We start from the raw sequence: 27,183 nt of genomic DNA, 5'->3' as shown, positions 1-27,183 counted from the left end.
GTTAATTGCCTTAATGTAGGCAATTAAAATGAAAATCAGTACGATAAACACATGCGCGTTTTAACCCATCCACTGGCGCATCTCACCCCGCATGGTTTCAAAATCAATATTTTTCGGGTGCTTTTAAAAATCAAATTTCTGTGCAATAAAATGTACAATTAGATATCTGTCATCGGTAGTCAGTCGCAGATATGCTGTTCTTTAGTATGCGCTGATGAAAACTGGCTGAAATGGTGGTTTTCATTGATAAAAATGGCATTTTCCTTAACGTGGGCGTCCTACCCCCAGTTCCCCTACAACCAACTAATGATGGTGGATTCCTGTTGATTATTCGTACTGCTGTTTTCGTCTTTTCCTCCAGTAACGTAGCCAGTGACCGACCTCAAAAAGGTGTGGGGACTTATTGGTGCGTTCCTAAACAGCAACCATTGTCCAACGTTCGCAGCATGTCTTCAAAATGTTTAAATCGAGGCTCCGAGCATTTGGTACGAATTTGGACAGGGCCCAGGTTGCAATGAATCAACAGATTACCGAACTCAAACAATTGAGGCATGTCATCAGTAGAATAAACCAACACAAACAGTTTCCAATTTCAAGAATGATTTTTATAATTTTTAAGTTACACATACATCCATGGAAATCATACCGTCTATGAATTAAACGTTCGCTTGACTTGTCCATCGTTCAATACTTTTAAAAGACCACTCTGATCCTTGTAAATGCTTATCTCTCGTTGTCATTCGCACGGTTCTCTCACCCAGCACACAAATGTTGCTTTTGATTTCCGATATTCCTTTCGTATGAATAAGTCATACTAAGCTAATAATAGTCCACATTTAATAAGGATGCTGATAATAATCATAGGTAATAATCAATTTGCAGCGAAGTGAATTCTTCAATTTCATAAATTATTGTACACCTTAATAACCTAGCGCTAAGAACATGGTCAACTCAACAAAACATTCGCATGTGACGTCTGTATCCTCCGAAGGGAAATGGGAGTAAGGGGGCGGAGCTACACTTGTAGCATAGCATTTAGAAGCTCGTTGCGTTTTACTTTAGATTCGAAGAGTTAAATCTAATATTTACACCGACTTTTAACAGAAAACAACGAAAAAATCGTAATCGTTTGCCACTGGGTTTCTAGTTTGCCGCCTTCGATTGCCATTTGACTCAAACAGTAATGATCCGGCAAAGATCGAATGCAAATCGAGAATATCGTTACAGAACTTCTACTTAAGAGCATTTTGTTACGCTATGGTGTGTTATGTTTGATAATTGTAGTAGTTCTAGTCTAGTTTCAATAAATTAGCCCATGCTATTGTTTGCTCTGAGTGTAGTGCCGATTGTTTCTCTATCCTGCTATGAATGTAGATTCGTTAACAAATTGTCATTATTAATACTAGGAGCATTCGCTCAAAAACGGATTTAATTGTACCGATTGAATGTGTTTTAACGTTTAGGAGATCAAGTTGAAAGAACTTCGCTTAAGTAAGTTAATTCCAGTAACGGTTGCGTGTTGCAGCAAATCTGTTAGGTACATCCCTAAAGTTGAATTTTGAATTTGGTTGGCACCCCTGCTGTACATTCAAACGTATTTAAATAAATAAGACAGATCTGGACGTTGTTTTAGACAAGTTCAAATGGTTTTATAGCTTATTTTTGTTGTTCTAATATCACTCCAAAATGTTGTTTTGTTCACGGATGCATACAATGTATAGCAGAGGTATATCAAATTTCGTTCCAAAAAGCTCTTTTTTGAATTCGCCTGACTCGCTAGATATATATCCACGATAAGCATAAAAATCTCTTCACGTAGAAAAATATATTTTTGCTTACTGCTATTGATATTGTATTTCAGATGCTTTAGGAGAATATTAACATCGATAATTCAATCATTTTACACTTCACATGTCTATTTACACTTAACTACAAGCCTACGAAGAATCTCAAAGATTTATCTGTACAGTTTCTTATTCTAAAACACTTTTATAAAGTGACACTAGTTCACATGATTCAGTATAGCTAATCCAGGTATCCTGGATTTCTTTCCGTTGAGAATAATTGTCGCATTTTGCGGCAACATTAAATTCAAATTATTCTTAAAAAAGTTCAACAACTGTGCAGTAGTCTTTTTGTTAATCTTATTCACAGTAACAGTCGGCACTGCCGACTTCCCATTCTAAATATTGCTGTCTCACGCAGGAGTACCTTTATAACATTGCACACCACGCACCTCCACTGCTTGCGTTCACTCCGCCTTGACCCATTTCTCCTCGCCGGGCAGAACCTCGATATCCGGCTGCATCTTGATGGTGATCACCGTCGGGTCGTAGTACCCGGCCAGATAGTACGTATCGTTGTTGTCATAGATGGCACTGTACTGCTTCGGGTCGGCACCGAACTTGGCGGTGTACTCCTTGAGCGCCAGCACTTCGCACTTGTGCGAAATCGTTTGTACATCGTTTTCGTCCTCGTGCGGCGACTGGAAGAGGGCGCCCTACATGGATGGATAGGAAAAATAGTTAGTAATTTAGATCGAATGTTCGATCGTCAGACTTTGATTGACCTACCGGGTATTTTAAATTGGGACAGCCTTCGGTTTCTTCCGGATGGTAGAACCATTTGACGCGAACCACCATATTGTTGGTGGAAGTTTCCCACATGGACTCGATGTGCCCGATGTAGGGCCGATCGGGGCGACCGGTAGAGAGGAACACGGCACTATCACCGACCTGAAAAGCAGAATTTAAATAAGAATGATTAAAATTAGTTAGGGTAGGATGGGGCAATATTGCTCAAGGACCGTGGATTCGGCATCGTAGCGCTGCAGGAGGTTTGTTGGAAGGGATCAATGGTGCGAACGTTTAGAGGTAATCATAACATCTACCAGAGCTGCGGCAACACACACGAGCTGGGAACAGCTTTCATAATGATGGGCGATATGCAAAGGCGCGTGATCGGGTGGTGGCCGATCAATGAAAGAATGTGCAGGTTGAGGATCAAAGGCCGGTTCTTCAACTTCAGCATAATCAACGTCCATAGCCCACACTCCGGAAGCACTGATGATGATAAGGACGCATTCTACGCGCAGCTGGAACGTGAGTACGACAGCTGCCCAAGCCACGACATCAAAATCATCATAGGAGATTTGAACGCTCAGGTTGGCCAAGAGGAAGAGTTTAGACCGACTATTGGGAAGTTCAGCGCTCACCGGCTGACGAACGAAAACGGCCTACGACTAATTGATTTAGCTGCCTCCAAGAATATGGCCATTCGAAGCAACTACTTCAAACACAGCCTTCCGTAACGGTACATCTGGAGATCACTACTGCAGACAGAATCACAAATCGACCACGTTCTGATTGATGGACGGCACTTCTCCGACATTATCGACGTCAGGACATATCGTGGCGCTAACATCGACTCTGACCACTATCTGGTGATGGTTAAACTGCGCCCAAAACATTAACGACGCAGCGGAGAACAACGTCAGGTTTGTGAGACGAAGTCGACGGAACGATTGGTTCGACGAAGAGTGCAGACATATTCTGGAGGAGAAGGACGTAGCGCGGGCGGTCGCGCTGCAGCAAGGTATCCGACAGAACGTGAAATGTTATAGACGGAAGCGGAGACAGCAAAACCGCCTTTTTCAGAAGAAGAAACGGCGCCTGGAAGAAGCGGAGTGCGAAGAGATGGAACAGCTGTGCCGTTCTCAAGAAACACGCAAGTTCTATCAGAAGCTTAACGCATCCCGAAAAGGCTTCGTGCCGCGAGCCGAAATGTGCCGGGATAAGGATGGGTGCATCTTGACGGACGAACGTGTGGTGATCGAAAGGAACATTTGAATGGCGCTGAGAGTACAGGCAGTGAAAGTCAAGGAAGCGGAGATGACTACGTCAGTTCAGCGGACGATGGAAGCCAACCAGCCCCCACCTTGAGGGAAGTTAAGGATGCCATTCAACAGCTAAAGACCAATAAAGCAACTGGTAAGGATGGTATCGGTGCTGAGCTCATCAAGATGGGCCCGGAAAAACTTGCCACATGCCTGCACAAATTGATAGTCAGAATCTGGGAAACTGAACAGCTACCGGAGGAGTGGAAGGAAGGGGTTATATGCCCGATCTACAAGAAAGGCGACAAGCTGGAGTGTGAGAACTTTCGAGCGATCAATTCCTTAATGCCGCCTACAAAGTGATATATGTTTCGCGGATGACATGGACATTGTCGGCCGAACATTTGCAAAGGTGGCAGAACTGTACACCCGCCTGAAACGCGAAGCAACAAAAGTTGGACTGGTGGTGAATGCGTCAAAGACAAAGTACATGCTTGTGGACGGAACCGAGCGCGACAGGGCCCGCCTGGGAAGCAGTGTTACGATAGACGAGGATAACTTTGAGGTGGTCGAGGAATTCGTCTATCCTGGGTGATAACAATGTTAGTCGTGAAATACGAAGGCGCATCATCTGTGGAAGTCGGGCCTACTACGATTCATCACCGCACAATTTTTTTTGACGTAAACTACGTCTAAGGGGAAGACTCAGGGTGTAAAACCGAAATTTCCAAATTCGAGACCGTCACGAAATTAGGATAGATTTCAAACGCTAATAGCGTCTTTATCTTTCGATGGATTTTCGACATTTGCTTATCAATCGATTCAGAAACTCTCCAGCAATTTGCCTATTATATTGATACTATTGATTATCAACGTTAAACTATTGAAAATGTTGTTTCTTTCCAAACCGGGTGAAAAATTTAATTCCGTTCATAAATCCCCAACACGGACATCAGATTGCAGTAAGGTACGGGCCTTTTGATCCACTGCTTCGTTTTCCCTGTGTATAAAAAGCCCCGTGTTTCGCGTGCGCGCGTCATTTTCATTCTGGATGTCACAGCGAGCGGACCAGGGCGTCCAGAAGCGGTCCCAGTGACAACGGCTGTCTCAGCGGAGTGGTGGTGCGGACGAAATTTTTTCGGTCGGTGGTGGTGGCGGTCGTGGAAGCAGCACATCATTTTCATCCGTGTCCCATCTTCGGCGGATCTGGCAATCGACAGCGTTCGTTGAGTCGAATCATCGGATGGCGGTCGCGCAGCCCAGTGGCTGCTGTTAATAAGGCACAAAAGTGGCAATTAATCGGTTCTTTTCAGGACCATCATTATATTTGGGAGGAAGGTTAAGTTGAAATAATTTTCCTAAAGTGCAAGTGAAATTCTTCGGTGAATTTTCTAGCGTAATTCGGAGTTATATGAATTTAGTGATTGAGAATGTTGGTATTAGACGAACTTTCTTCATAGAACAAAGCATAATTGTTTGGCATCGGTAGCGGAATCGTAGCATTAGTGCCCGTCCGAGCATAGGCTGTCATCGGAAGATTGCTACAGCAATTTATTCACTAATGTGGCGTTTGCAATGATTTGGATGTTGTCGGCACAACATGAAATTCTTCCGCGAGACTCTAATTTTGTATTTTTCCTTTTGATGATTGAAAAAGAAATCGGTTCCGAGATGAACTTTATTCAACGCGCAACGCTAACGTCGGTAGTTGAATCCCAAGCAAGTATCGGAAGAAGACCATGCAAACAATTGATTCGCATTATGACTGAAGAAAATTGTATGGCGTCAGTATTGATGCTTGCTACAGATTTTTTGACGTAAACTACGTCTAAGGGGAAGACTCAGATACAGGGTTTAAAACGGAAATTTCCAAATTCGAGACTGTCACAAAAATTAGGATAGATTTCAAACGCTAATAGCGTCTTTATCTTATTTTCGACATTTGCTTATCAATCGATTCGGAAACCCTTCAGCAATTTGCCAATTCTATTGATACTATTGATTATCATTAATGCTTAATTTTTTTTCTACAACAAATATGATTTTAAAAAAGTATCACCGGCGCGTGCTTACTCGCAATCTACATGCTGATACATTTACAGTTACATCAGACAACTAAAAACCGAAATACGCCATTCCTAAGTTACGAGGTAACAATGCTAGCAACAGACAAAAGATAGGAAAAACAGCACGGTGTGTAGTGCCTCCCGAGTCACCTTAAGGAAGATCCTTTACCTACGTAACGCAAAAATTGGGCATTTTAACCCCCCACTTATGTCACACTTTTTGTATGAAGCATCTAAAATTATGTATGGGTCGTCACACTTCGCCCAACCCCCCCCCCCCTCTAAGCGTTACGTAATTTGTGGACGCTCCCATGAGCCACTTTCATTGATGGTAGTCGATCGTTAGTACCTCATTTCAAATATCATATCATATCATAGCATATCAAAGAATATTGTGGCCAAATTACATGGAATTTGGTCAACAAACCCCCTGACAATAATAGAACAAAACCTGCCAAAGCCGTCATTCCCCCTTTTTCGGACAAGAAAATTTAATCTGAACGCTGCTAATGTTGATAACGACGACCGCGCGACCCACACCATCGCCGGGAATAAAATTTCCGGTAGGAGCTCCGCCGATGCCGAAGGTGGTACCACGGTCTGCTCTCCGCGACACCTCGAACGAAATGGCTCGCGCGCGCGGAAAAGCTGCTTTCTTGTAATCAATAAAGTTGAACCTGTAGCCACGCCCCTTTGGGGGGTGTGTGACGGTTACACAATATTTGCAGTCATACCGGACAACAAAGAGGCGGGACTAATGAGCCATCTTTATTGATTATAAGAAAACTGCTCTCCCGCGCGCACGTGGCCCATTCCAGTTCGAGACAGCAGCACGTACGGACGTGTTTTTTGTTCGCGCATTTTGACGTTAACTACGTCTAAAAGAAAGCCTCGGATACAGGGTGCAAAATGACAATTTCCAAATTGGGAACCGTCACGAAATCATGTAAGATTTCAAACGGTAATAGCGACTTTACCTTTCGACGGATTTTCGAGATTTTGTTATTAATAGATTTGGAAACTTTCCACCAATTTGCTAATTGTATTAAAACTATTCATTATCAACGGCAAACTATTGAAAATGCTATTTCTTTCCAAATCGGGTGAAAATTCAGAAATTATCAATCCCGTTCATAAATCCCCAACACGGACATCAGATTGCAGTAAGGTACCGGCCTTTTGATCCACTGCTTCGTTTTTCCTGTGTATAAAAAGCCCCGTGTTTCGCGTGCGCGCGTCATTTTTATTCTGGATTTCATGGAAAGCGGACCAAGGCGTCCAGAAGCGGTCCTAGCGACAACGGCTGTGGTGGTGCGGATGAAAATTTTTTGTTTGATAGTTGTGGCGGTCGTGGGAACAGCAGTACATCTTTACATCCGTGTTACAAGCAGAATTTTGGATCTGGCAATTAACGGCGTGCATAGAGCCGAATCATCAGATGGCTGTCGCGCAGTCCAGTAGTTGTTGTTGGTGAGGCACATAATTGGGAATGAATCGGATCTTTCCAGAACCACCATTATGTTTGGGAGGAAGGTTAAGTTGAAATAATTTGTCTATAGTGCAACCGCTAGGAACTAGAAAATTTTTCAGTGAAACATTCTAGCGTGATTCTGAGCTCAATTATATGATGTTTGTCTAGCACTTAACTACTCTTCTTGCTGTGGATTTAATTTTAAACAATGATTCAGTGATTGATAAAGGATTGAGAAAGTTGATATAGAACGAACTTTTTTGATAGAACAAAGCATAATTGTTTGGTATAAGTAGCAGGCTACCTACTAGAATTATAATCTTGAGGGGAAATTTCACTTGAATGTTACTGCTATCCACGCGAATAATTATCGGCAGCGTCTTTTTATAACGCGCGCTTGTAATTCTGCTACCGATGGAAAACAATCTGCCATCACCAAGCAATTAAGTTTTACTTTGAACAAAATTCATCTCGCCTCAAGTTGTGACTTAAGAGCTACTTTTTCTGATGGTAGCCAATCATTAGTACTTCAGACAAGAAAATTTAATCTGAGCGCGAACGACCGCATGAACCACACCATCGATGAGAATGAAATTTCCGGTAGCAGCTCCGCCGAAGCCGATGGTGGGACTACGATCTGCTTTTCGCGACATCTCGAACGAAATGCGCGCGCGGAAGAGCTGCTTTCTTGTAATCAATAAAGTTAAACCTGTAGTCACGCCCCTTTAGTAAGTGTGAGACGGGTACACAATATTTGCAGTCATACCGGATAACAAAGAGGCGGGACTAATGAGCCATCTTTAGTGATTATAAGAAAACTGCTTTCCCGCGCGCGTGGCGTTTCATTTGAAATATCGCGGAGAGCGGTCCCAGCATCGGTAGAGATGCCGCAAATTAATCGATTACTTCGATTAATCGATTATTTGTTGTGATAATCGATTAATTTTTAATCGATTATTTCCCAACGATTAATCGATTCAATACTATTAGATTTCGATTACTTCAATTAATCGATTCATCGTTATGATAATCGATTAATTTTGATTCGATTACTACTCAACGATGAATCGATTCAATAATTGTCAAGAATTGAGAGTAATCGATTAGTTACTAATCGATTAATCGAGATTTTACGACATCTCTAAGCATCGGCGGAGTTGCTGAGCAAATTTTATTCCAAATACATATGAGATATTGGAAAATCGGTTCTTTTCAGGACCTCCATTTCTATACAAAGCGAAGATTGAGGCAGAGGCGAACTTTTTCAAAGTGCAAATTAACCGCTTGGAGACGCCATAAAGTTGCCTGGCGTCCGTAGCAGAATCACGAGCGCGTCGGAGGAGATGCTACAAATATGTATTCGCATGGATGATTCTTATTTGGTTTTGTTATTCAAGCCTATGGCGTGGGTCGTGTGGTCGTTAGTGATTCGAAATATGCATTATTAGGAATTAATCGATTCTTCTCATGGACACCATTTTAAACATAGGAAAATTGAGGCGAGACGAATTTGTTCAAAGTACGACGTCGTAGCAGAATTACGTTGCCGTTCGTAGCAGAATAACGAGCGCGTATTGTAGAGAGCTGCTGCAAATATGTATTCTTGCACTGGCACTAGATTTTTCATTTCACCAAACTGTTTTACGTAGTTTACGTCGGGCGGTCGTGTCTTGTACACAACCCTTATGATTTTTTATGTCTTTATTAAGGAGACTTTCAGCCCGAGGCTGGCTCGTCTCCGGCCCCCGCACAAAATGTGTCATGTACAAGATGCTGATAAGACCGGTACACATTGGAACAACTCAGAAAAGAGACAGTCAAAACCTCATTGTGGCGTTTAATACAGATTTAGATCCATGATTTGTTCATAGAATGTGTTCAAAAAGCTGCCCGACAAAATCTAGAGCGTGAAATCCACTATTATGTTTTAATGCGATACCCGAGCAAAAAAATTTTTTTTCTACAATTTTTTTTTGTTCGGGTTTTTGACAATGTTTTAGAATATTGTGTTTTGAGAAATTTTGTTGAAGATACTGTATGTTTTTCTCCTAATTTTAAGTGCTGAATCGTTGTTTTTCGATATTCCAGTCTTAAACTAATACAAAAATACAATGTTTTGACCCGTTTTGTATCACGAAACATTGAATAGCACTGACATACGCTAATCTGAAGATAATATGGCCTTTTTTATTGACATTTCTATCAATTGGAACACATTTATCGGAAAAATATGTCAATTTCATGAAAAAATATCACCCTTATTGGCACATTTTGGCAGCTAGATTTACGTGATTCAGAAAGCTAATTTTATATAGAAGAAGCCAGTGGCTAAAGCTCAGTTGGATCTGATGAGGCTCATTGATTTTTGTTCCAATTTTTTAAAGTGTTATTTTCCAAAAAAATAAGGTTTTGTTTCACCTTATCCAGTCTGTACTAAAAATAGTACTAAAAATGGTGTAGCTCCCTGCACACAAAGAGCATTCTCCTTCCTGAAGATATGGAAGGTAGACAAATGCGCTCAAACATGATAAGTAAGAAAATATAAAGTATACTGATTTTCTTGTTTCAATTGCATTTGCCTTTAATTGATTATTAAGCAGCTATTTCCGCATTATTGATTAACGGTAAGGTGCAAGTATCTTAACCAATAAGGTATTATACGGGTACAGTACCGATTTTTGGCCATATCTCCATGTTCAAGCATTTATTAAGAGCTCTCATAAAGATACACTTATTATATGGCCAAATTTACTTTTAAAACCAATCGTTTTTGTTGAAAACAATGTTTTTCAAAAGTTGGCTAAATTAGGCACTGAATTATAAGCAAAGGGTACACTCACCCTACTTATGGAAATAAAAAATAGATCCACAATAAGGCCGAAGAAATGAGTATCCAGCATTTTACGAGCGCTAATGGCCGCCACAATTCAACTCAGTTTTTGGTAGGGTGGAAACAGTTTGAAGTTTGGCTTGAGTCGTATGACACAAAAACGATAAGTTGTCATCATCATAATGATAAATTCATGATGATGATGATCCCTGCGGAGTCATACAACACAAGCCAAACGTCAAATCGAATGCATCCTAGCAAAAAGTGAGTCAAATTGTGGCGGCCATTACCGCACGTAAAATGCTGGATATGATGAGAAAGAGAAATATTTATCGAAAACTACACTATAAAAATTGGAACAAAAATCAGTGAGCCTCATCAGACCCAACTGAGCTTTAGCCACTGGCTTCTTATATACAAAATCAGCTTTTAGAATAACGGAAATCTAGCTGCCAAAATGTGCCTATAAGGTTGATATTTAATCAAGAAATTGACCTATTTTTTCAATAAAACCGTTTTATTTGACTGAAATTCCAATCAAAAATACCATATTATCTGAAAACGATCGTATATTAGTGCCATTTTTTATTTTGTGATATAAAACGTGTTGATATGTTGTATATCTGAAAATCGATTTTTATATGAGTTTTGGACAGCAGTATCGAAAAACAACGATTCAACCTTTAAAATTAGGAAGAAAACATACAGTGTCTTTAGCAAAATTTCTCAAAACATAATAAAGTTGTTGACGTTCAATCACCTCTCTCTTTCAAGCGCCTACGAAGGATAGGGTTTGTTTTCATCGGGAAACGTTTCCCGATGAAAACAAACCACATCCTTTCTATGTGCTTGAAAGAGAAAGGTGATTGAACGTCAGCATCCCTTATATTCTAAAACGTGTCAAAAACCCGAACAGAAAAAAACATTGTAGAAAAAAAATGTTTTTTTGCTCGGGTGTCGCATTAAAACATAATAGTGGATTTCACGCTCTAGATTTTGTCGGGCAGCTTTTTAAACAAATTCTATGAAAAAATCATGGATCTAAATCTGCATTAAACGCCACAATGAGGTTTTGACCGTCTTTTTCCTGAGTTGTTCCAATGGTAGACTTGCAAGCACTCGTAGTATTCAAGAGACGGGTGCTTAGGACCATCATTGGCGGCGTGCAAGAAGACGGTGTGTGGCGACGAAGAATAAACTACGAGCTCGCCCAGCTCTACGGCGAATCCAGTATCCAGAAGGTAGCTAAAGCCGGAAGGGTACGATGGGCAGGGCATGTTGCAACAATTCCGGACAGCAACCCCGCAAAGATGATGTTCGCTTCCGATTCGAAACGACGTAATAAGAACAACAAACAAGATACAGCTCCAGAAAATCAAAGAACGCAACAGACGCACTCGAAGCACGAAGCACAGTCCTAAACCTAAACGTTCAATATTATGTAACCAACCGTTCCCGATGTATGAATCCGACACCGATGAAGCAGCGCTGAGTAATTTCCCGGCTAATCTCGGCCAGCATGGAAAATAATAACTTTAAAATCATTCCTAGCAGTATAACCAATTTCGATGCAATATCTGCAAATTTCGACAACAATACCGAATTTGACAACTGTAGGATTGAGGGAGGGGAAAGGGCAGTACCCTCCTCACTCTCGCATAAGAGAGTGCAGCTGGGAGGAGGATCTATCCGGGACGTCATACCCCAGCCTGTTGACGCGGTCTGCCAACACCGAACGACATATCATCACATGGAACACGGACGGATCAAAATCATCAACCAGGCCTAACCCGACGCTGACCCTGCCCGGAGATGATCCAGGTTCAATTGTCGTTTCTCCGGCGGCAGTCGGCGACGGGCGTCTGTACCATAGTCAGGCAAGTACAAGATTACCTAACAAAACGCAACAGACAACCGATGCACACCACGTTTCAGAAGTGCCTCCAACCCACTCATCGAGTCAAAACAACGACGGTAGACGACAAAGACAAGAAGACAACATGTCCGTTGCCCTGCAATGAAACTTTAACGGAGTACAGGGGCGGTACAATGAACTTCAGTTGCTTGCGAACAACTATCAACCAACCGTTACAGCGCTAAAAGAAACTCGTTTGTCCAGGACAAATATTTTGCAGAAATATCACCATGGAGAATATGATTGGACTATTTTTCCCGGTCCGGTCTGTCTCGCAAAATGGAGTCGGACTCGCTGTGCACAGAAATACTTCCTACAAGTTATTAAAACTGAAAACATCACTGCAAGTTGTAGCAGCACAGGTTATGCATTCAATAATTGCTGCACACTTAACCCCAAACCCTAAAAGAAGAAGTAGATAAGCTTATAAGTGAATTGCCACAACCAATATTGCTGCTAGGCGATTTCAATAGCCATAGTCCAATGTGGGGCGATGTCTTGGAAAATTTTATTACAAACCATGGGTTAGTGTTGCTGAATACCGGAGAACAGACTTGACTAGATCCCTGTAATGGCGGAACATCAGCTATGGACCTATGAATAGCTTCCCCGGAAATTGTAAACAAACTCAAATGGAAGATCAGACATTGACACCTGGACAAGTGATCATTTTCCCATACTCATGAACACAAATCTGTCAACACAAACATTGCATCAACGCAAAAATGGCCACACAAAAACGCCAACTGGACCGATTTTGAGGATATAGTTCCAGAGCGTGTACCAAGGAATAATATGTTAACCGTAGAAGAGTGCAGCTAAAGAATGTGGAGGCAGCAGTTAAGACACGAAGAAGAAAACTGGAAGCGTTTACAACAAGTTCCAACCCCCAAACAACCAGCAGCGAAATGTGGCTAAGATTTAATGCTTGTTATGGAAAACGTCGAAATCCCAACCACCAACGAAGACTTAACAATCAAAGAGTTAGAATGGGCGTTGGATAAAGCTGGGAGCAAATCCATAGGAGTTGACGAGATTAATACCCATGCTAAGTCACCTTCCTATAAGGGTTAAATGCACCATTAGACACGACCAACGGTAATTAAAGAACGGGTTAAATATCACGAGTTGGAAAGAAGGAATAGTTATGCCGATTCCAAAGCGAGCAAAGATCACAAGACCTATACGCGCTGTTGCTTACGCAAAACAGTCGAGCGAATGATTAAGCGACTTACGAAGAACTCGAAAACAACAACGACTAAACAAATACCAGTTTGGTTTTCGCAAAGGCGCGGAATTCCATACTAGCTCTAGGAAAACTGTGGACAATAATGCTCACTGCGAAATCCGTATGAAGATATAGCCAAAGCATACGACACGGCCGATAGAAATAAAATTATATATAAACATATGAAGAATTTAGGAAGAATGCTCCAATTTGTACAAAGCTTTAGACCAACCGAACATTTCGTGTAGCGATTGGAAACACGTTCTCATCAAAACGAGTTTAACAAAACGAAGTCTCTCGAGGTTCAACACTATCTGTCTGTCATTCTGTTTCTCGTACTTATGGAGACAATTTTCGAGAGCATACCGCAAAGAATCGAAATTTTCGTGTACGCCGACGACGACATCATTGTGGCTTCGGGTCGTACTCCAAAAGAACTGGAGAAGACTACAGAAAGCTGAAATTTTCCGCAGAACCAATGGTCGTCCTGTACGCGGTTGAACATCTCGTCGAAGAAAATGGACAAACCGTGATTTCTCGGACTCAGAAGTGCATTGATAAAGTGAGAACATTCTTGAGAATAAGATAGGTTTTCAGGCCACCACTGATAAGGAAGAACGCACAACCGTCATTTTATTATTCCACGCATGCGCGACGCAGCAAAGCTAAATCAACAAAATGACAGCTGTGCGCCGCCTCTGAACAGTGGTGTGCCCCTGAAACGCGAGCACTTTTAATCTTGATCAGGAGTGACCTTGGTAACTATAAACACCCCTGGATTCAGCAACTAGAAAATGAACTGAGAACAAAACTAGTGGTGTTGTGCTGGATTCCAGGGCTTGTCGGTATAGAAGGTAATGGTAAGGCAGATATATTAGGAAAACAAGGAACAACGGCGGCAAAAACGGAGGTTACTATCCAGTTTTCCGCGAGCGTTAATGGCCGCCACCTTGCCTGCGGATCTGGGTGGTGCGAATAGAATCGATTTGGTTGTCAAACTGAAGCCAAAATTTTCTATTGTGCCGGAGTCAAACATTGAAGATTGTGGTTATGTTCGTTTCAGATCTTATATTGAGAAGTATTGTTATTATTTAAAGAAAAAAATTAAAATAAACTCAGTTTGAGCTTCGTATTCTTTGTAACAAATATTTCCACATTGAATTTCAAGTGGAAAATTAGTAGAAATGCAACTAAAAAGCACTCGTTATGCCATTTCACGAGATTCAGCAGCTGATTGGAGCAGTACTGAATGTAAACTATCGTAAAGTCATGTAGAGTCTCGCGCATTTCTGCACCCTCATGCAGCATGGAAAGAGAAAATCGAAGAGCGGGAAATGTTTGACAGCCAAGTAACTGCAAAATAATTTTGCTTGTGGGAGTTATTTCAAAACATCTCTCTACTCACTTGAAAGCCGAAAAGCGGCTCTATCCGCAGCACCCAGCTGCGGATTAGTCTCTGATTTGACGTTTCTGGAGGTCAACTGCACCCACTATTCGAGCATTTTGATCAATGTGGTATATAAGAAGGCTTGAGTTCACTGAATCAGCACCTTCTTATACATTGGTCAGAATGCTCGGAGCGGTGGGTGCAGTTGACCTCCACAAACGTCAAATCAGAGACTAGCCCGCATGCAAGCTGGCGGCCATTACCGCTCGCGGAAAACTGGATTCCCGTAGAAGTTGTGCTACGATACACCCGATTCTTTTTTACACGGGGGATGCGTTCCGTGTAAAAAAAGTTTTCAGTTCAAAATTTGAAAATCCGTGTAAAAAAGTTTTAGAATTTCTCGACGAATCATGCAAAATGGAGCAACTTTGCAAAAATTTTGTATAGGATTTTTTTTACACGGCCGCTTAAAAAAAATCCGTGTAAAAACAGAATCGGGTGTACTGCAAAAAAGCCATCCGTCTTCAATGGGAAAACGAATGGCATAACAGCGTAAGATTTCTTAGAACCATAAAAGTTTCCACTCTTCCGTGGATTGATCGTAATGTAGCAACAGAACACAAAGTGGAACAGATATCCTACATATCCAGTTTTCCGCGGGCGGTAATGGCCGCCAGCTTGCCTGAGAGTTAGTCTCTGATTTGACGTTTGTGGAGGTCACTTGCACTCACCGTTCGAGCATTTTGATCAATGTGGTATATAAGAAGGCTTGAATTCACCTCATCAGCACCTACCGGACTCGAAAGCCTTCAGATACCTATTTGTGGTGTTGGTTTGCGTGGGAGAGCTTTCAGATTTATCAAATCGTCGTTTGAATCTTTGTTTACAAAAGCATATAAGTCGTTTTGACAATTTTGTCTTGAAATGGGACCATTTTTGAACCAGTTGCTGATAGGTTGATTTTGACAACTGCGTACGTACCCGTTTGTTTATCGAAGCTCGGAAGGGAAGCTGTTTCTTTTATCGGCAGTGTTGTCAAGAATGATTATAGTTTCTGCACGATGGAAATTTGGGAGAAACTTATTTACAAAAGTTCAAATATATATTGTTTCACTCCTCAGCCCTCAACTTCTTTTGAGCAGTACCTTTATTTAGGATAATTGTGAGAACTTGTGCAAATCATTAAAATTGCCAATGGAACGATTGTAAATCCTTGGAATTAGTGGCACATCGAAATCTTCTTCTACGAAGCCCAGTTTTTAAGTGACTTGTTAGATATTAAATCACAAATAGTTCGTTACGGTTTTATTCCATCTTAAATTAAGAGAAAACTAAATTTTCTTGTTTGATGATTAGTTTCAAAGTGGCGATGAGCGTTTCAATTTGAAATAATATATTTTCTTGGATAAATTTCCGTCATTTCACATCGCCTATTGCAGTACACTAGTTAAATGACAATTCAACAATGTCATTTAATGTATATTGAAGTCACTCTGTTTACATATGGTTCAATAAAAATAAAATTTAATGATTTCAACAAATAATCAATATTTCTGACAACACTTGCCGGGATGGTGATGGTAGTGGCTGAAAAACACAACAGGGAACAAAGCGAGAATGAAGAAGAAAAATAAGAAGCCAGTTGGCACATCTCATCTCAGGATCTGCTGAACCCTCTGACTGATTAGAGCTCTGTGTAAAGGTGAGATTCAGAAATGTCAAAACGCAATGAAATCAGACCTCTGTACAAAAACGAATCCGTAACTCATAAGAAGAAGCAAAAATATGTTTGAACTTCAGTACCGAATCCGATGCATGGTCAAAATCAGTATTATCCCACTTATTGTTGAGCCGAAACTAATTGAGGGGCGCGCCTTTGAGAGTTGGTATAAGCCATTTCTCGAAGGGTATAAATAGCGATACCTTAATCTAAAGAGGCCTTACATTAAGCTGAGAAAATATCTGAATAAAAAACGATTACTTCATTTCTTCTCAATAGATTGAAAGATTTTAATCGTTAATATCGTTCGTCTCAGTGAACGCGTTTATACGGTAAGCCTCTAAATCGACAGATTATGAGTATGCCTTTCATGTCCATACTTGATAAGATCCGAAAACATTGTTTCAATAGACCTAAAACTGTTTTCAATGCAAAACATTGAGTTCAAGGGAACCTATAAATATGGGTACCGCATCATTCTTTTAGCATCTTCTGATTGGTATAGACTCCAGCGAATGAGCTGCCGCTGGGTGTGCCGAAAAGGCATAAAATAGCGCAACGCTATTCTTTTTTCTTTCATTCTGACTGGGACAAGCGGAGCAAGCAGCATCGATTCGACAGCAGATTGGCACTCGAGCCTTTTAGCCAGGTAGCATCGTACCCATCATCCGCTTTTTCGGATCGGCAGCGTCGGGGCCAGCATCAGCCGAAGCATAAACCAGTACAGCAGCAGAAGAAGATGCAGAAGCAGCTCACCCTGTAGACCCGACCGGCAGCAGTCGCAGAGTCGAGCCGAGGCCGGCCGGCATTGACATCGAGCCGAGACAGGCTGAAGAGAAGCAAGAGAAGGAATTGCAATGTGCTATAATAGAAATTGTATGGGTTTGGTTTCGAGCAAGAAACTCACTCGGTCAACCAATTGTACCTCGATAAGGTTATTTTCGGCCCTTATCAGGGTCAAGAGAGGTAATGATAATTTTCTCAATTTTTTGCAATTCGTCACTGGTTCGTCGGTCGCTGCATTAAGGCAGTTCGCGTCCTGCTGGCTGCATACAGAGAATTAGCACACATCGGCGGATATGCCTCATGAAGGCTGCTTTCCTTTTGTGCTCCAGCCCGTAGCACCCAGTACAAGTTTTACAGTCCAATACAACAATAGACAACATATGTGTATGTTTTCATAGTTAGATAGTGTATGTTTTCAAAGCAAACGATTCTTCTGAGAATCACTGACTTAAAATAGACTTACTAGAGAGTTCAATGTCAAAGTTTTCAATACTCTTCGCGTTAGAAATTGTACTTGGGTGCCAAATCCAATATTCTAAAGATAATATTTTATACGCGAAGAGCAGATTATCAATATTTTTTTTATAAATAATTTCAAAACGAACAGTGGGAAAGGGGCTCAAAGATACCTTATGTGTCCAAGTCTCTCATATAATGAAATACGTTTTGAAATATAAAAATCGGAGATAACACGCCAAATATTATCAATACCATTTCATCAAATCCCGAGTTGACTGCGGGTATTTCGGTCCCCTACTACTAAGGATGTTGTACGATGATGTACTAAATAGACGCCATCAGCAAGTGACAAGAGTAAAAAAGAAGAAACCCATCACGAACGCATCGATAATGAAGGGAAAACAAAACGTTCACTGATTGTTCGACCTATCGGGAAGCAGAGACAATTCAAAATTAAGTGTAAAATAAAAGTGCATTCGCTCGCAGAGGATTCAGTCTTTTTTATACCATCTCGCGAAATACATCATTATTTGAAAATACCGCTTACTTATTTGAACCGAAACAAACAGCTTTTTTTCAATGCTATAAGAGTTAAATAATTTTCTCCTTCTGTCGCTATCGTACGGACTTGGAAACCCTTGAGTCGAAAGGCAGATACAGTCTACATCCCTGCTGAGCCAACTGGTGGCTCATTACAGGCAGTTCCACCGCTTCCCGTCCGTGACCGGATAGATACTTCCTGGAAAGTTTTTGAATATTCACGTTCGAAGTAGTTTTTTGATGAACAGGTCTTGCCAAAGAAGGGAATATAATGTATTTTGTATTTGAGATATTTTTTCTGAATGGCTCACGAAAAATATTATATTATTGTTTGGGCTGTTATCGTTGATATTTTGTACAAATTAGTTGATGTAAGAGTGAAATCAGTAGTGATTCAGTTTGGTTGCAAATTTTCGAATACTATTCTAGTTTGAATATGAGCCAAAATAGAACAAACTAACAGGCTTCCACAGCAGTGTTCTATTCATGTTTGATTTTTTTTCCATTAAATGAAATGATTATGTTGCTGCTGAGGAAGGTGCGGTAAATGCAAAGTGGATTGATCCGTACATAAAATGACGCATTCATACACCAAAACAATTGAAAAATATTTGAATCTCGTGATTCATTCGTGGTTCAAATCTGCAGAAAATAGAACTGAGCGGTATAACAGTTTTAAGCTTTTGAATCTCGACTGTTATAAAAAATGAATCTTGAGCCACTGCTGGGAAAGTGCATGATTCAAATTCATATTCAAACTGACAGCCCCGAACGATTTGAATCACTGCTGATTTTACCCTAAGAGATTAGGACATACATATTATGTATATTTGAAGGCATGTTCAAGTCAAGTCCTACGTCCACTTCGCGGTTGTGTCAAAGACATTACCCACTGTTCGTTTTTTGTTAAAGAGCTCGACGAGTACACTCTAAATAATCATCACGTCATATTCACGTGAAAAATCACGTAACTGAACTGTCTTGAACAAACGACGATTGTTACGTGACGTTAGTAATGCTCACCTGAAATTCACGTAACTTTTATTAAAAATCTTGGTGAATATGTTTGTATGTACTCGTAAACAACTTAAGTGAGATTGTGTTAGTGTGATTGCAGCTTCGGCATTTACGGAAAACCAGCATTGTAAACAATCTTCACGTCAGATTTACCTGAAAACAAACGTGTTTATATACTTTTCACGTGGAAGTGACTTGACAATCACGTAAGAATGAATGATACATAACCTAAACATAGTTAGGCTTCGCAGAGGTAAGGGATATTTTAGGTGCAACTAGGCGAGAATTTTCCGAACCTGCAGTTCCCTCCTTGGAAAAAATATCAACGGAAACGTCTCATGAAATTTAGAAGATTCGTAGAAAAGTGATTTGGAAGAAGTTTAAGCTACATGAAGTCTACAGTTTTTCGGTAGCGTTAGCATAAAATTTTTATTTCAGATTTTAACGTCCAAGGATGGACTACTTTTTGATTGGTTCAACATCGGAAATAGCAGCAATTTTTGAGAAAGAATCTAGTTTCAAAATTTCTGTCCAAATCTGATAAATTTTAATCGACATTCGTTGATTTGTTCTCCAACAGTGTTTTAGCAATAACTACGAAGCGCAATTGCCGAATGACAGCATTCCTTGTCTAATATTAAATACATCATTTTGCATCAAATGCATTTCAACGCATCAAGCGCATCAGCAACGCGAAGAGGTTTCACGGCTGCTGGCAGTTACTAACTTATTTTGCATTCATTTAAAACAAAACAATTTTGTAATATATTTCAAAGCATACCTGATATCATGTAGCTTTCATTAAAAGTTCACGTAACCGGTACGTAGAATTCACGTAAGGTTCACCTGATCAAACACGTAACTACTTTCAAACTTCACGTCATTAGTACTGGAAAATCCACTCAGATTCACTTGATAAATCACGTAACTCACCTAATCTAAGTTTTGTTCAGGTTACATGCCATTCAGGTCACTCTTACGTGAAAAGTGTGGTGGATGAGAACCACATTTGTTTTCAGGTAAACATGACGTGAAGATTTTTCAGAGTGTAGTACTCGTTAACACCATTTTTGGAAAATGGCGTATACGCCACTTTTCCAGATTACGGCAGATTACCACTCGCGGAAAACTGTATACATTTGTGTACTTCATGTACGTGTACTTCGAGAATAGGTGATAAATCCCAAGCTCTATTCATTTGGATCGTAGTGTAATTTACACCAGTGCTGGTCAATCATGGAGTAGCAAACATTGACGTGTACTAAGCTAAGCTATGCTAAAAGACCACTTAAAAGTCCGGAATCCGTCAGAATCCGAGTACCAACCTCCGAAAGATATTCAATTTGCAGAAAAGAGCTAACCGCGAAGGAGGTTGGTACTTTTTCACAAACGGGACTTTTAAGTGGTCTTGTTGTGTAGAGGTTATCACGTTTATCTAGAGAGTAGGAGGTTGTGGGTTCAAGTCCCTTCAAGACACGTTGATTTTTTTTTTGCAAATTTCATATCAATTTTTCCATTTCGAAACATGTGCTGTGCATATGCACAGCCAAGATATTCAACAAAAAAAAAAGATTTTCGTACGGCCGAGTTGTCGAATAATATGCAATTATTGGAAACAAAACGTTTTCTTTCGCATTATGGACAAATCCTGCACAGTTCAGTCAAATTGGAAAACAACAGCCCCCACGGAAAGGGGTCGTTCTTATCGAGAACTGACTTTTGAAATAAGTTTGAAAGATGTTGGCACTCACCGAAATCGTTTCCTTGCCGCGCTGGATCGACTTGTAGAACTGCTTCTTGACGCGACCAGTCGAGCGACGGTAACCTTTTCCGCACCATGCCCACAACTGTCGTGCCGGTAGGAACGCTGCTATCTTGCTATTGTTCTCCGTTGACTGCCGCTTGTCGGATTTCTCCGCCGTGGACTTTTTCGGTTGCTGGAAAGATGAAGGGTTATTCTTTATAGAATTATAACTTTAATCATTACAGCTCTTACATAGTACGATCCGGAGCTCTCCGTAATGGAAGAGCTCGCCTCCTCATTTTCGGTCATCGTGTCTTCCTTCAAAGTGGGATTGAATATTTCCTTCTCTTCGGGCTTCTCTTCCGGTAAAGGAACATCCGTAACGGACGCCGGACTGAAAGGCCCTGCCGTCTGGGATGCGCTGTCGCCTTGCGATATGTCATCATCCATCGAACCGGCGGCGGCCTGATCCGGCGAAGAAGGAATATCGTGCTCCCGGTGGTGCTTCTTGTGCTTTCTCCGTTTCTTGTGCTTCCGGTGTTTGCAATAATCGTCGTAGCACTTCGATTTCTTCTTATGCTTGTGCGACGATAGCTCAGCATTGTTCGCTGCCAATCGGCGAAGTTTGTCCTTACGGATCTTCTTTGACCGTCGGCGTTCTTCTCGGTACGCATCGTCGTGTATTCGCTTGTTCGATCGATCACTGACCATGGCAAAGCAGTTGGTCGTGGTTATCGTCGTTGTACTACTGGTGGTGGCCGTTGCTGCCAATGGAGCGCTAGTCGCCGTTCCGGCAGTGGTCGTACCAGTGGTACCCACTTCCGAAACACTTGGCTGGCGCTTTCTCTTGCCTAGCGATAGAAGAGGATTTGGATCGTATTCTGGTTTAGCGTCGGTGTGTTGAATGTGTTAAATGGAGCGCAAAAAAGAAAGAAAACAAGTTCCACAAATCAACCGAAAGGTGGTCGCTGGATCAACTTAAATTTAACTTAAGACTAGAGACTTACAAACTAAATTATGTTAGCGAATTTATTCAGTGCGAAAATATGAATTTGCCCAACTTACCGACAATCGGATAATCACTCAACAGGAATCGGATGTCCTCCAGTGCAATTCTTCCACTGTCTCCGTCGTCGAACTCTACATTGACATAACGTTTTTCTGGATCCGGAGACGTTGGTTCCGCTGCTACCCCTGGGTAGAGACACCGATATTGTTGGCTCCAGTATGCGCACAATCGAGTTCCAGGCATGATCTCGTCCACTGATTTCGGGGCTACTTCCAAAATCTAAAAAAAAATACAAACATCAAGCTACATGTTCCAATAGCAATTATGTCTAAGAAAATACCGCATCACGTAAGACCTCCTCCCGCGACATGATGTGCGGTCTGTTTCCGCGTTCCCCATCAAGCGTCACAGCGTAGATGTCTGGTGGCTGAACTGCACTCAAGCATCCAGCGTAGAAAAGTCCTCCCATGGCGGTCAGCACCCTCGTTTTATTCTGATTCAGATAGTCACTCGTTAGTAGACACTTCTGATCGATTCGTTTTTTCTCGGAGCTGCGCCGCTTGCGTTCCTTGCTGCGTGATTTCTTGTGTTTGGAGTGGTGGTGCTTCAGTGGGGTTACTACCGCCTGTACCGGGGACATTTTCAGTACATTCATGGTCGCGCTGCTCATCGGCGACATTTTCACCTTGTCGAAGATCGATGGTTTACCTCCGAAGATCGAAAACGCTGCATCCGAAGGCTTGCTGTTCTCGTCCTCGAAACTGAAGGCTGGCGATTTGATCTTGACCTGTGCCTTGGTAGAGCTATCGGATAAGTTGCTCGTGTCGTCGCTTGTCGTGCTCTCGAACTTGGACGAATGAATTGGAGACTTTTTCTGTTTGATCTCACCCTGCTGATGCTTACTGGTTGTAGCGGTTGCAGTCCCGGAGCTCGAACGATGATGGTGGTGGTGATGATGGTGTGACGATTTATGATTAGCCGATTCCTTGACGTTACTGTCTCCAAGACGATTCTTCGACGCCAAGATGTACCCAACCAAGCTCTTCGGTTTCTTCGCAACAATTGTCTCCGTCAGAGCAATATCATCGTGCTTCTTAGGAATACTCCCCTTTCGTTTTGAAAAGGATAGCCTCTCGATTGAACTGGATTCCAAGTCTTCCAGCTTGCTGGAATCAGTATCCGAACTGAGCTTCGGTAGCTCAACGAAAGTCGTCGAGTTGGATGACGACGAGAAATTCGGCGACAACGCCGGAATAGTACTCAACTTTGGCGCTGATATCGTTGGTGGTTGCACTCCATTGCTGGCAATGCCAGAGCTTCCATTCATCAACCCACTGGCACAAGAACTGAATCCGCCAAAGTACGACTTGCCTATGTCCGGTATTCGAACCATAGCCGTCAGCGGTTTCACTTTAGCAACTGACGTCGTACTCATCTGCTCCAGTTCGCGTTTCTTCTCCTCGCACTGCCTCGTGATGTTCACTAGCCTCTCCTTCATGTCACTCTCGATCACACTGAACAATTCGTTAGCCGATGACGGCCACGTGGGTTTAGTAGAACAACGGTGATCCTTCTCATCCGCATCCGCGCAGCTACATTTTTCCAGCTTTGCTTTCATTCGCGAGAAGCTCTGCTTCAGTTCGCCATTGATTTCATCGTCTTCGTTCGCCGCGTCAGAGCTGTGCTTCCGTTTGCGTTCGCGACGTTGCTCCTTGTCGTGTTTGGACTTTTTGCTGGATCTACGAGAATCTTTGGAATGTTTGTGCTTGCGTTTGCGTGACGGTATTTCCGGGCTGACCGCCACTAGCGGGGCCTGTGGTGGCGATGAGGACTCGATTGACCGACCGAGTTTTCCGTCTGCCGGTGATATGGATGGCGAGAAACGGGCGGTGGCGGGCGAGTCTTTTTTGAACATGCCTTCCTCCTGGAAGCGTTGCTCGGCCAGGGCGCAAAGGAGATTCAGACCTACCATCGGTTCGTCGTTTCGGATGTACGAGTCTGCTACCGGCAGCTCCTCCGCGGTGGTAGGGTAGGTAGGATGCGTTGGTTCTGAGGGGGGCGTAATGGGAGGTTGAGGCGTGGGTTCTTGTGGAGTAGTGACAAGGAGGGGGAGAGGAAGGAGCTGCGGAGGCTCCGGAGGGAGTTGCGGGGAGATGGGTTCTTTTTTGATCATGGAAGCTTTTTTCTGGAAGACTTCTATACTGCGGGAGAGTAGTTCGAGCCCGCTGAGATCCACGGGTTGATCCTGCGGGTTGGAAGCGGTAGGTTCGGAAACGTATTCCTCGTTTTCCTGGGGCATATGAGGCTCTACCGGGGAGAGCATTTCTAGTTTCGGTATCCGTAGGCCGCCACAGTTGGCGTTAACGGTGAGTGGTTGAGTCTCGGGCGGTACTGCCAAAACAGCGGGAGTGGAAACGTTGTCTTCTTGCTCTGTTTCCGTTTGATCACAGTTTGTACTACTGCTGGTGTTGCTAATGTTTAGGCTAGTGCCGGACATTGAGTGGGCGGACATGTCCGGTTCGATAGCGGAATCACCACTGTTGTTAATGATGCTATGGCACAACATTTCAGTTGGTATGACGGTAGGTTGAGGCATGAATGTTTCGGGGAAGTGTCCGATCGCCTCGTCCGATGAGATAGCAGGAATAGTAAGCGTAGAGGCATCGTGTTGATGGGGAACATCATCGGTACCAATCGTGTTGTCGTCTTCGCTCATGATGGGGGTATCAGTTTGGATGTTGGCATCCTGAACTTCGGGGACTATACAGCTTGAGGAGGCTGGCTCGGTGTCTTCTGTTTGACAAATGGAATGGTCTGGAGGAGGCGTTAGACAAGTGGCTGCTGGGAGTTCTGGTTGAAGAGGACTCGGGGCTATCGAAGCGGATATTGTAGAGGGGGGAGGAGTCATTGGGTGTGCGGCGGTTGTCGTCATTGCTGGCATAATCGCCGATTGTTCCAGGAGCGTAGCCGTAGTCTTGGCGGAAGGTGTGATCTGAATGAGATTGCCCTGCTGGAACAATAACTGAGGGGCAATATCGGGAGATGTTGCAATCGTTGCCGTTTGAATGGTTTTCTCCTGTTCTTGGAAGATTTGGGTGGAGCTGTTGCAGCTTGGAGGGGCCGAGTTGCCACAGTCTTCAATTTTTATAAAAGTGTGTGAAGGAATCGGCATGGGGATAGTCGGCTGGCAGGACATCGACATGTTGTTCGTCATTTGTTTGTTGCTATTCGTTCGTTTGCTGCTGTCCGAGGTTAGGGCTACGTATCTTGTACTGTGATGTGTTTGGGTATGTTGTTGCTGCAGTGGAGGACGAGCCCAAATTAGTATCAAGAGAAATGAACGATCAAAAGGAGACTAACCTGATGTAAGGTGGTGCTGCTGGCGGTCGCCAAATAATCGGAACTGAGCATCTGGAGCGGTGCCAGTGGTGGCGGTTGCAGCTGCTGTTGCGGTATTTGAGGCAACAGCAGATGCGGCGGCTGGATGGCAGCCGTTGACTGAGGATACGACGGCCATACTACCGTTTGCGGAAAAGGTTCTATACAAGAAATGTAGACTTTATCTATACGGCGGCCAACCGACAAGTTAAGACATTGTGAAGCGAACGGAGTTGTGTATATGGGGATGAATGGTTTCGTTTTTAAAGCAGCGTACGATTAAATCAAATTAAGGCGGTTGTAATAAAAAGATGTCAATGCATAGAAACAAGGATGAAAGAAAAGAGAAAAAGAAAATTATTTGTTAAAAGTTAAGCAATACAAGCAAGCAACTAATCTGAATCTGTCCAATTATTTGAAAATAACTAAACTAATGCTGAACCCAAACACCGGAAATTGTACGAACTAACTAAGGACAAAGTACTCAAAAGAAAAAAAGTTTTTGATAGGAAACTATTTTGATTGCTACTGGCGTTTTGTATAAAAAATATTTTGCTATATTTATGAAAGGAACACAATTCTAGTAAAGTAGAAGAAGAGCAAATAATTACTACTGATTGGTGTAACAGAACTGTAATCGATCTATGTGATGTATTTTGAACTTTGAAGTCCATCGCTTATGGTGAACAGCGAAAACATTGTGATCATTGCTATCTAAACTAGATGCTAGGTTGGAATCTATCGGCACTACAAGGAACTGCACTCAAGTCACGCATCACTCACCTATTGTGGTCGTCGTTGGAAGGAACAGGATTTGTCCGGTGCTGGGATCTCGAACAAGCTGGAAACCGACGGGAGGCATCGGCGGCATCGGTAGCATTGATTCCATCGGAATAGGGGCTGTAAAAAATAATTGGAAACAGAAACACGAACATTATACTTCAATATCACATTTTTAAGACATCAACATATTTCCGGAAAACAGATATACCAATTTGGGAAGGAGCCGAAACATGCGCTACACTTCAATTGGAAGGATATATTAAATCTCTATTTCAGAAGGAAATAAGAAATCAGTTCAGCAAAAGAATAAATAAATTATAGTTCGATATTCATTTTTATTTCATTACTAGCCTTTTTCCGGCGCGCTTTGCTACGCCTCAGGAGGAGGGGTCTCGAACCACCACAGAAACATTCCTTGCTTTCATAAACCTTCACATGCCAAACATATTTGTTTGATTAGATTTCCAATTAAAAAATGTATTTCATTTGTATGGGAGCCCGCCCTTCCTGAGAAGAAGGGGTCTACCATCTTAAGAACCTTTCCCGGTCCCAAAAACACCTGCATACCGTCGTGCGGGGCTGCTTTTGACTCTTGGGGCTAATTTGGATTTTGATTTTCCAAAAAAAAAAAATAAAAAAATACCAAATTTGAAACAGAAAGTTGCCATCCTATAAGATACTTGCCATCTTTGGTAGTTATTTACTTTGTAATTCTTGTTTCAAAATGACCAAAGTAGCCCCCGATTTGTCAAAAGAAGCCCCGCACGATGGTACACATCTTCATGCCGATGGTTCAGTAGTTTTCGAGCCTATAAGGGTCGAAACAGAAATCCATTTTTGAATCTAGCAAAGTCTTCCTGGCATAGATAACATGTGTTAGCTTCGTACCACTTCATACTCTCGAAAAAAAAAACTTGCTCGGACTAAACAAACATTTCTGTTTGTTGGTAAAAATCTGGATACCAATCACGACCTATTTTTTTTTAAATCTTTATTAAATCACGACCTACCCTGT

At 42.1% G+C, this 27,183-nt stretch overlaps 1 protein-coding gene across 1 annotated transcript in view; it reads right to left on the bottom strand.

The window, feature by feature from the left end:
* Positions 1–583: 583 nt before the first annotated feature.
* The window catches only part of LOC134223950 (protein winged eye), a 77,284-nt gene continuing 50,684 nt past the window's right edge, over positions 584–27,183 (bottom strand). Inside the window, exons 6-13 of the mRNA XM_062703175.1 lie at positions 26,169–26,285; positions 25,368–25,570; positions 22,348–25,305; positions 22,064–22,286; positions 21,251–21,849; positions 21,006–21,191; positions 2,574–2,735; positions 584–2,500 (exon numbers count right to left, since the gene is read on the bottom strand). Of these exons, the coding sequence (XP_062559159.1) occupies positions 2,252–2,500; positions 2,574–2,735; positions 21,006–21,191; positions 21,251–21,849; positions 22,064–22,286; positions 22,348–25,305; positions 25,368–25,570; positions 26,169–26,285 (4,697 nt within the window). The 3' untranslated portion in view covers positions 584–2,251. The remainder of the gene's footprint in view (positions 2,501–2,573; positions 2,736–21,005; positions 21,192–21,250; positions 21,850–22,063; positions 22,287–22,347; positions 25,306–25,367; positions 25,571–26,168; positions 26,286–27,183) is intronic.

Source organism: Armigeres subalbatus, chromosome 3 (assembly GCF_024139115.2).
Source record: "Armigeres subalbatus isolate Guangzhou_Male chromosome 3, GZ_Asu_2, whole genome shotgun sequence".
In the NCBI taxonomy this organism is placed as follows: Eukaryota; Metazoa; Arthropoda; class Insecta; order Diptera; family Culicidae; genus Armigeres; species Armigeres subalbatus.
This window is presented reverse-complemented; position numbering and strand designations above follow the sequence as displayed.